At 38.4% G+C, this 11,419-nt stretch overlaps 1 protein-coding gene across 1 annotated transcript in view; it reads right to left on the bottom strand.

Annotated features, from left to right (window-relative positions):
- Window positions 1-1,005: 1,005 nt before the first annotated feature.
- Topaz1 (testis and ovary specific PAZ domain containing 1) overlaps window positions 1,006-11,419 on the bottom strand; it is a 52,886-nt gene continuing 42,472 nt past the window's right edge. Inside the window, exons 16-20 of the mRNA XM_021207947.2 lie at window positions 8,032-8,197; window positions 7,222-7,386; window positions 5,351-5,554; window positions 3,619-3,802; window positions 1,006-1,293 (exon numbers count right to left, since the gene is read on the bottom strand). Coding sequence (XP_021063606.1) covers window positions 1,074-1,293; window positions 3,619-3,802; window positions 5,351-5,554; window positions 7,222-7,386; window positions 8,032-8,197 — 939 coding nt within the window. The 3' untranslated portion in view covers window positions 1,006-1,073. The remainder of the gene's footprint in view (window positions 1,294-3,618; window positions 3,803-5,350; window positions 5,555-7,221; window positions 7,387-8,031; window positions 8,198-11,419) is intronic.

Here is an 11,419-nt window from a genome sequence, read left to right as displayed (position 1 = left end):
CTAAGAGCTTGTAGCCCCATAGGAGGAACAATATAAACCAATCAGTACCCCCAGAGTTCCCAGGGACTAAACCACCAACCAAAGAGTACACATGGAGGGACCCATGGCTCCATCTGCATATGTAGCAGAGGATGGCCTTGTTGGACATTAATAGGAGGAGAGGCCCTTGGTTCTGAGAAGGATCAATGCCCCAGTGTAGGGGAATGCCAGGGAAGCAGGAGTAGATGGGTTGGTGAGCAGGGGGAGGGGGATGTTATAAGGGTTTTTCGGAGGTGAAGCCAGGAAAGTGGATAACATCTGAAATGTAAATAAAATATTTTTTTAAAAAGGCAGGTTGAGGAAGCCATGAGCAAGTCACTAGCAGCATCTTCCATGGCCTCTGTATCAATTCCTGCCTCCAGGTTCCTATCCTGCTTGGGTTCATGCCCTGACTTCAGTGATGGACTATGATATGGAAGCACAAGCCAAATAAACCATTTATCCCTGAGTTGCTTTTTGTCATTTTTACTCCAGCAGTAGTAAGTAGCACTGACTAGGTCAGAGTCAGTCACAGCATGTGGTGACTCTTTAGTTTACTGCACTGCACACTGTGGGCACTGATGCTTAAATGCACCCAGTGTTGCTTTTCACTCGGAAGAAATTATCATGGGCTGGTGAGATGGCTCAGTGGGTAAGAGCACCCAACTGCTCTTCCGAAGGTCCAGAGTTCAAATCCCAGCAACCACATGGTGGCTCATAACCATCTGTAACAAGATCCGACGCCCTCTTCTGGAGGGTCTGAAGACAGCTACAGTGTACTTACATATAATAAATTAACTCTTTAAAAAAAAAAAAAAGAAATTATCAAAGAGGAATTTTCCATACTTAGGTCCTTCTAAATTTAAGTAAAAAAGCAATTTTAAAAAATCACTTTTTGTTAATAAAACCATTGCACGTAAATGAAATTTTTTGCTTGAAAACTGATTTCTAGTGTCAATAAGATACAAATGCTGAATACTATGAATTATTTTTATTCTTTTATTTCCAACAATGATTATTTTAACTTAAAAAGAAAATCTAACAACAACCCTTTACTAAAGGTTAGTGAAAAGCCAAACCTTTCCAGCCCACTTCATATTCTCTTTCAGCCATTTCAAAGCAGAACAGTGCTCCAGACTGTACACCTGCTCCTTGTTAATATTGACAGTCATGTGCTTAATGAAAAGCTTGGGGTCCGATATTCGAGCAGCCATGATCAATCTTTCTACTGCAGCTTGATAGTCATCCTTGCTTCGAGATTTGCTTTCTTCACATCTGTAAAGTGAACCCAAAGGTAGAAATTCTCAGAAGCAGCCATGTCATTTCTGTAGGAAATTGATCTGCATTTATTGTTTCTAAGCTACCATGGCATTTTTTAGCAGTGAGTCTTAAGCTCTGTGAACCATGGCTTACAGTATGAGAGGCACTGACCTAGAACACAGCTAGTCACCCTATGTGTTTGTATTTTCAAAGCTAGTAACTGTAAATATTAAGCTATATGTTAGTATTAAGTGCAATACAGCTTGAATGATTAACAATCACATTAGATTTTTCTTGGTATTAGTTGTTTTTAGTTTCAAGCAAGTACTTAATATGCAGCTAGCATTTAGTAACAAACCATAGAGCTATATGGTTTTCTTTGGCCCTGATTGGTACTGAGCTCCATCTGCATCAACTGTGATTGTGTTTACTGGCATGAATCTCTTATTTTATGGTAGCTTTTCTTGTGGAAAAAGGAAATAGTTAAAATTATTTAAAGTATGAGACTAATTTTTGCTCTTGGTACCTTGCATGTCAGTGAACATCAAGTTTTGAGAATGGTTCTACCCAAATTAACACCAGTGTAGGCCACTTGGTGACCTAAATGAGGCTCATGCTTCAAAAGAAGAATGAGTATCCAAGCACCTTCTAGGGCCTCCTAAATTATATAAGGCACTTTAGAGCCTGATAGACTGGAAACCCGCACAGGTGGCATATTCCCAATGTCTAAGAATGGATAGCCTCTAGAGGTTAGTAACCTAAGGTAGGGCTCAGCACACCAGCAAGACAAAACATATTGGCCTTCATAAAATTAAAGATCTAGATATGTCACTAGTTATGGACTAGGGTTATGACTACCCTCACTCAACAATGAATAGAGGCTGCAACTGTGGAAAATGGTGCAAGAAGAAAATGAAATTCTTCTAAGAATAAAACCTAGACACCTCATGCTACACAGTGCATGGTGTCAAATAAAGGAAGTCCATCCTTTAATGAAGTAGAGCTGTAAGAACAAAGGCTAGTTTCAATGGGTTTTCAAAAAAAGGTGTAAGGAAAAGGATGTTCTCTTGTAAACAGAGGCTGACTTGGAAACAAAATGAAGAAAGCAGTATTTCTGAGTATGGGATGTTAGCAAACAATCTGCCAGGAGCCAACTGGATTTGGGGAACTTTTGTTAGAGACACTGACTATTCCTTGTTCCAATTTTCAAGCATCTTTAAATAGTGAAAAAACTTGGAAGACAAAGTTAGTTTCTCCTGGAGCAAAAGACAGACTTCTGACAGCATTGGGCAGTAGAGAAAATGGAAAGCAGGCTTTGGGTTCTTGAGGCCTGGACCTGCCTTTGGGCCAGGGAACCTGCCACATGCTCAAGTGTCCCTGTGTGCTATCGGTAGGACTTTGGGATGATAAGTTGACCATCTGGTTGCTTGCTGTTCCCCAGCAAGAATGTACCCTGTCTCCAACATAGGAATCTTGTGTCTCATGGGCCTGTGGCACACCAGTTTACAAATGGGTAAAATCTCTGACCTTCACAATCTTTCTTGAGAGGAGTCACAAAAGGTGCCTGAGTTTTTCTAGTCTTTTCTCTCTTGGATCACTCATTCTGGGAGAATCTGGCACTCAAGTACCCTTTTTATTTTATTATTATTATTATTATTTTGGTTTTTTCGAGACAGGGTTTCTCTGTGTAGCCTTGGCTGTCCTGGAACTCACTCTGTAGACCAGACTGGCCTCGAATTCAGAAATCCGCCTGCCTCTGCCTCCCAAGTGCTGGGATTAAAGGCGTGCGCCACCACGCCCGGCTCCTTTTTTATTTTTAAAATGTGCTTTATATTAAGTTTTATATTTAAAAATTAAGATTCTACAGATGAAAAACTGAGGAATTTCCCAGAGATAAGGGTTGTGGGTTGTGTAAATAGCCACACTGGCATGGCATTTATGTTAGATTGTGTGGATCTATAAGAAATAAAAGATTCATAGCTATTTTTATTTTTTTAGATAAAGACCCTTTAAGGTACCATACTCTTTTAACACAAGAAAGATTGCTACTTAAAGAAGATCCATATTTTAAGACCACTATTAACAGTTTTGAAACCACTAAAGTGTTTACTGGGTGTTATTAACCTGCTTGGTGAACACACTCTACCACTGAAGTTCACCCCTAGCTCCTTAATTTGTTTGGTTTTAAGCCTGCAGCAGGTCTTGTTTTTTTCTCAGTTTAAATGTTAGCCAAGTTTATAATAACATAGAGAGTATTAATAAATATAGCATGCACACATTGCATTATAGGGCAGGTATAGAGCTGTACGTTCAGAATATGGCTGGAGTGCTGAAACCCACCTTTTCAAAACAATCTGCAGCACCTGTGTGGGAGTTCCTGCGCTCTGAATACTACTAGCATTAGACACCAGAAATATTTCGATAGCTAAAAGCATTTCAATCTCAGATAGATAAGAAGGAACCAGTAGAAGTTTCCGGTATAAGTTTCCCTCTAATGGTGGGTAGCAACCCAGTGAAAGAGCACCTGAAAATCAAACAACAGGTCACACTTCACCAAAATTCAATGGGTAAGACTTAGGGTAAGACTTATGGCTTCTAATTGTCCGCATCTGACAGCCACTTTCAGGTCAGGGTAGCTATTTACATTCGCAGATTTATTACACCTTTTATGACTGTAAGCATCTTGGTACATTTGACACTGCTCTTTATGAAAACTCTGAAAAATGGCCTTTGAGTTTTATTACAGCAACTGCCCATGTTTTTCAAGTTCATAGTAACATATATGACATAATTTCAGAATTAATAAGGTAGCCAGGTGTAGTGACACGTGCCTGTAATATCAGCACTTAGGCTAAAGCAAAAGGACTAAGTTGGAGGGATGAATTGTGCTACATATAGTGAGATTAGTTCAAAACAAGAAGAAAAACTTCCTAAATGGAACATTACCAGAACAGCTATTTAGGTTTTAATGGGATTTGGTCTATGAACAACTTTATGCTTTTATGGTCACGGTCTACACTGAATTACAAATACAAAGATAAGAATTTAATGAGAGAGTGCCACTTCCGTTAAATACCTACTGCGGCGGTGAGAGTTTACATAGAGGTGCCATCAAATCATGTGGCTATTACTGTTCCTACTCTGCCCGACAAGTGCTGAACACAAGAACAAAGCCTAGCTCTATCTTGTATGTGGCTGCCACATTCACTGGCTCAAGTCTAAAATCCTTCATCTTTCAAGAGAACAATTTTGACTTAGCTTAAAACTGTTTGGCTGATTATTAGAAATGATAGTTAATACTCCTAGAATTAACTATCCAATTGAACATGGACAATATTATATACAGTTTATCAAGATCAAATTAAATCTGTACATAGATTTTGTTTAAAATGTTTGGGGTTATTTTTTCCTTCAAGAAATTACCCCAGTGTAGGTGATGATGCTAATCTCTGGGAATTATATCTGAACATAATCTAAAGATGTTCCAGTAACATTTTAATATTTAAACTTACATTTATGTGTGTGTGCATGCATGAAACATGAAACTGTGTTAAAAAATCAAAACCTAAAGAACCCTCCAAAAAATAAAAAGTGTATTAAACACTTAAACTTATTACCTATAATGCAACCTAATTATTTCCCATTTCATTGGGAAGAAAAGTTATCACTTGCTAAAAGTGATCATAGTTGGGAGTTTGAGAAAACACTTCTAGTTCAGGTGGGGTAGTCAGGATGTCTGATACCCAAATATTTAAATTTCAATTCATCCAACTCTTTTACAAAGTGTTTTAAGATATGCCAAACTATTTTATTTTAAATTTTGTCCTTTGTTTCCTTTGCTTGCCTTTTACTGGAATTGATAACATGCCAAGAAAAAAAATGACACTTTTAAACAAAAGACAACCCCCCATACAAAAAAAGCACAGATCTGTTTGACCACTGCCTGCCTCTGAATATGTACCAACCATTATTTTTCATGTGTAGAAATTTAGTTTTAAATATTATAGATGGATCTTGGATTAGAGAATAATCAAAACCAGCATATTAACTGAAACATTTCAATGGAACTTACTTTTGTAGTGGGCTCTGGCTTTGAGCCACAAACAACTCCTTCCTAAGGAAGTGATCAGTCTCCTGAGGAAGGAAAAGTCAATAGGGATGCTCTTGGCAACCATGAACTCTGCTACCGAAGACGACATGCCAAGACTGTTACTTCCTATACAGGCATCCAGAAGTTCATTAAAAAGAAGGCTAGACTGGGAAACCCCCATTGTTTCTGAAATGAGGAAAACAATGATACAATAAAGTGAAAAGTGATCAATGACATAAAGATCAATAATCTCCAACTTTCTCGCCCATCTTGATAGCCCCAGCCCCTTCTTTCCATTGCAGAAGTCAGACTCACTGAAGTAAATCATCTTTCATACTCTTCAAGTAAGAAACAAAAATCCTTTAGACAAAAGCAAAACTGTGTGCTCCTTTGTAATGGTGAATGTAAAAAGCTTGACAAAGGCTAAGAAGTTGCACTAGCTTCTCTCCATTTAGTCTCCCTACATAGCACTGATATTTCAGTCTTGGAACTTTTTTCATGGTCTGTTTGTACAGCTCATACCCCAGCCTTCAGTTCTCATGACTCAAATATATTTGCTTCTAATGCTGACTCAAAAAATAATCCTTGAATGGGTATCACACTAATTTGTAGGGGAATTCGTTTATTCAGTTGGGTTTATGATCTATACTCTAGATCCACATCACTGTAGGATCTTTAAGTGGTCCAGACCCTTACAGAAAATTAATCTCTTTACCTTTTATATCTTCTTAAACACGTTCCTAAAACTCCAAACTTATTACATCACCCCTTACCCTGTTGTACATATAAAGAAGGAAACTCCTTTAGTTTGTCATGTATGAACTTCTAATGTGCAGCACAACTGTCTGTGCATGTCTACACCTGCTTTGCCTCATTATCAACACCACTGTCTATTAAGGGCATGATGGATGGCAGACATTGTGCTAGGGATACCGAGGTAAAGGAAGCATCATTTGTAGGAAGATACTTCCTACAACAGCATCTCCATCAATCAATGGAAGATGAAGTTGAGAGGACACAGTAAGACCTGGGGAAGGTCCTAAATCATTCTCTGCATCCTTTGTATCACCCTCTGAACTTGTCACCAAAGTGTCTGCTCATAGATTCCATCCTCTTATCTTAAAGCTTGAATTTTAACCTTTGAGAGAACTCATTAATTCTAAGATTACCAAGACATAGAATAAGTTAAGATATGAAGCATGCTCATAATGTACAGAGGCAAGGACAAGGAACAAGTGTATGCTGATAGGACTCCTGACAACAAACAACCCAGAGAAGCATCTTTAAAGCATACATTTAGTTTATGTAGAGCATATTTTATAGAAAATTGTTTCATTAAAAATACTGAACGTGGGCTGGTGAGATGGCTCAGCGAATAAGATCACCCGATTGCTCTTCCGAAGGTCCTGAGTTCAAATCCCAGCAACCACATGGTGGCTCACAACCATCTGTAACGAGATCTGACTCCCTCTTCTGGAATGTCTGAAGACAGCTACAGTGTACTTACATATAATAAATAAATAAAATATTAAAAAAAAATACTGAACGTAACACCTAACCAGAACAGATGGAGAAATGTCTTATTAACTGGCAAAAAATGAAGGTTGTGCTGGAGAGATGGCTCAGCAGTTAAGAGTACTTGCTGTTCCTATAGAGGACATTCAGTTCCTAGCACCCACATCAAGATGCTCACAAACTGTGACTTAAGTTCCAGAGGGATTGAATTCCCTCTTACAGCCACTGTAGCCACCAGGCATGTGTGTGATACAAATACATGTATGTAGCACTCACTCATACATATAAAACAAAAATAATTTTTTTAAGTTAATGAAGGTAGACTTTTAAAAATGTACCTTGAGAATTCTGAAAGCTTGGTAGATTCCGTAAGACCTCAAATGTTTGTTTGTAAAGATTCTTGCCCAAGATTTCATGTGCAATGGTACAGAGCAAATTATGCCGATTAAGCACATCCATTCTATCACAAGGCCAAAGTGGTGTGTTGATTATCCATTCCGATTCTCCCAAAAGAAAAAAAAAAGCATACCATGACAATGACACTTGTCAGGGTAATCGCAGTTGGGTATAAATATCTTGTTTGCAGGCACTTTTGCCTGCACGTGTTAACAGAGGGCCATGAAGTCATGACCAAGAGTTCCCACAGTAGCTGAACCTGCCTTCCAAAGCTGGATTACCTGAATTTAATTTGGCATGTTATATTTCAAATAATTAACACATCTAATTACTGTTTTTCTCTGAGATAGGGTTTTCCTGTGTAGCCCTGGCTGTCCTGGAGCTCTCTCTGTAGACCAGGCTAGCCTTGAATTCATAGATCCACCTGCTTCTGTCTCCCAAGTGCTGGGATTAAGGGCATTTGCCACTACTGCCAAGCTAATAATAACATTTTGAAAATCTATAGAAGAACTGTAATAGTTTCAGACTCAGAATTTCTGTGTCAACTAGGCCTTATTATGAACAAACTTCTGTCAACCGAGGCTAAGATAAAGCTACTTTCTGAATCAGTTTATACCATAGTGATTTTTCATATATATTCACTGATGTTCAAACCAAGCTATCCCCTTCAGTTCAGTGTCAACTAAGGCAATTACACAGACAGGGCTACAAGAAGATAACAGGTTACTGTGTATGTAAATGTCAGAACTTACCCCTTAGGACCCAAATGGCACCATCTAGGCTCCCACTTTTGATAAAAATCTCTGCTGCAACATTTACAATTTGACATCTTGGTGCTACTTTTTCAGGTCCTGTAAGTCCTTTTAAACTCGTGAAATGTATTTTTAGCTCATATAATATATCTAAGACCTTCCTTCCCTGGAATAAAAATAAAAAACACCATCACTCATTTACAGTATTAGAGACACAAAATCAGTGCTAATATGCGGGAGACAGTTACCAGTCTCAATTATTATGCTAGACTGACAGTTGTCAAATTGCAACAAGACTTTGCTCAAGCATTTCCTATTTACCTCATATTAACCAACATAGTACCCTCTCTATCAGCCCTTCTTCTTCTTCTTTTTTAATGCTTTAAGTGTCTTCCCTTAAGATTGTCTGTGGAGTGGGGCATGTGGCTCATGCCTATAAACTCAGCACTTAGGAAGTAGAGGCAAGAAGACTACTGATGGTTTAAGGGTAGGTTGGTTTTATAGAAAGGCCTCGTTTCAACAGAACTTAAACACGCAAAAACAAAACAAAAAGATTTCACTGCCTGGTAAAAGGTTTACATGTGTTAATATAGAAAGCTATTATGTGCTTTTATTCCTTTTATAGTTTACCATTCTGAGATCCAAGAGAGTTGGTGAAAATGAAGATAATTTGTCACCAAATTTGGGTGAAATGCTAGTACAGTAGAGCCAAAATTGTTAGCTGAAAACAGTTATTTTTTTTTTATCTTAGTAAATTAATTATTTGACAAATTCTACATGAAGATTGTCTTTGGTTTGGACATAAGAATTTGGGTGTGGGGCTGGTGAGATGGCTCAGTGGGTAAGAGCACCTGACTGCTCTTCCGAAGGTCCGGAGTTCAAATCCCAGCAACCACATGGTGGCTCATAACCATCTGTAACAAGATCTGACGCCCTCTTCTGGAGTGTCTTCAGACAGCTACAGTGTACTTACATATAATAAATAAATAAAAAATCTAAAAAAAAAAAAAAAAAAAAAGAAAGAATTTGGGTGTGCATTATTATTTTAAACTAGGGGCCAGCCTACTACTATCCCTGTTAGTAGTTCAATAATAAATACCTTAATTTTAATTAGACCAGGCTGGCCTTGCAGAAATCTGCCTGCCTGTGCCTCCCAAGTGCTGAGATTAAAGGCATGTGCCACCATGGCCAGCCAATAAATACTTTTAGAAAAAAGATTTCTTTCATTTTAAGTTATTGCTATGTGTACAGGGATGTAGGTATCTACATCCAGGAGGAATTCAGGAGGGGGTGTTAGATCCCCTATAGCTATAGTTACAGGAGGTTGCCAGCGACCTGATTTGATGCTGGGAACTGAACTTGGCTCTTCTGTGAGAGCAGTACCTATTCTTAACCACTGAACTAGCTCTTCAATACCACTACAGTTAAGTACTTTAATCTTTGACAGCAATATTTGGTGGCTGAAATTCTATTGTTTTTAACAAATAACTCTTTAAAAATATAAAAAGAAAAAAAGCAGCTGGAAAGGTGGCTTAGTGGGTAAGAGCACTGCCCACCCTTAGAGAAAAGCAGTGCCCGTGCCCACATGGTGGCTCACAACCACCCATATCGCTAGTTCCCAGGGACCTGATGCCCTCTTTGGACTCCATAGAATCAGGCATGCACATGGTATACATACACATACTCAGGCAAAATACTGACACACATTTTTTTTAAATTGAAAAAAAAAGGGTATAATTTAATGGTGAAGTGCTTGCCTCACATGTGTGAAGTCCCAAGTTTGTTCCCTAGCACTGTATCTATGTAAAGCAAGGCTGGGAAGATGGCTTAGTTTGTTCCCTAGCACTGTGTCTGTGTAAAGCAAGGCTGGGAAGGTGGCTTAGTTGGAAAAGTGCTAGCCATGCAACATGAGGCCATGAGTTTGGATCCCCAGCATCATGTAAACACTGGGTAGTACAGCACATGTTTATAGAGCCCCAGTGCTGAGGAGCCAGGGACAGGAGGTTCCCTGAAGTTTGCTGGACAGTCAGTCTAGCTGAAACAGAGTTCTAGCTTCATTGAGAAACCCTGTCTCAAAACATAAGGTGGAACAATGGCAGAAGAAAACAACCCATGTCTCTACATGTGTCAGCATGGGCAAGCACATATACATGCATACACATAAATAAACTCACAATAAATAAATGTTTAAAATTAAGGAAACTTTAAAAACATTCTGAGCTTGTGGGCTATACAAAAACAGGCTGTAGGCATAATGTGGACCATGGGTCTTAGTTTATAGGCCTTTAATATTCTATACTCTTTTCAACCAGATTTTTATTATGATGTGAACTACTTTTATTTTGAATAAATAAATGTATCTTCAGGTGAAAATTTTTAGATTAATTTCAAGAATTTTACCTTTTATTAAAAAAAGAATGGGTTTGAATTAGGTCTGGTGTACATACCTATAATCAGAGCTTCCAGGAGGCTGAGACAGAGATCTCTATTAGCTCAAGGTCAGCATGGTTTACATAGTTTTAGGACAATTAGGGGTAGATTCCTGTCTTCCCCCCCCCCAAAAAAACAAAGCTAAAACAAATCAGAAAACATGCATGCATACACGCACGCGCGCGCGCGCACACACACACACACACACACACACACACACCAAACCACCTCCTAGTAAGATGACATTTGAAATCAACTCTGAGCACAATAGTTAATATTTTTTAAGATAGAAAAATTCACCATTAATTTCTTAATGATCTAAGAAATAACCAAATAAATCAGAATAGTCTAAAGTTTTAGCCAAATGTGTACACTGTCAAAAAGGCTTCTTGTCCAACAGTCTCTAGTGTGCAGGCATGCATGTCTATAAAATGAATGCTATGACTGCCTTCCCTTATAGCATTAAGTCTGCAAACCTACAAACTTTGTGTTTAGCCAGTCTGGGTGCAAAAACTCTTTTTAATCCATGTATGTTGTATATATACAAGTGAACCTATGCGTAAATGTTACCACACAGCCATCCAATTCTGAATTAACCAGAGTTAACAGAACCTAAACTTTAACACTTAATTTCACAGTGATCATACTTAATCTCACATTCTGTTGATTCTATCCTCAGTTCTTCCCTTCACACTGGATTTTCATGCCCTCTATTTGGACTTTGTGGAGTCTACAATTCAATCGATCATTTCAGGGAAATCTAAAGGATGCAATAACTACAGTGTAGCTTTGAAGGCTGATGAAATGGCTCTGAGGGTAAAGGCTCTGATGGCAAGCCTCATGACCTGATTTATATCCCTAAGACTACAATAATGGCTGGAGAGGACCAATTTTTGTAAATTGTCTTCTGACTACCACATGCATGCCATCATATACATATATCTACACATGTATGCAC

The sequence above is a fragment of the Mus pahari genome, chromosome 10 (genome assembly GCF_900095145.1).
Source record: "Mus pahari chromosome 10, PAHARI_EIJ_v1.1, whole genome shotgun sequence".
Classification (NCBI taxonomy): Eukaryota; Metazoa; Chordata; class Mammalia; order Rodentia; family Muridae; genus Mus; species Mus pahari.
This window is presented reverse-complemented; position numbering and strand designations above follow the sequence as displayed.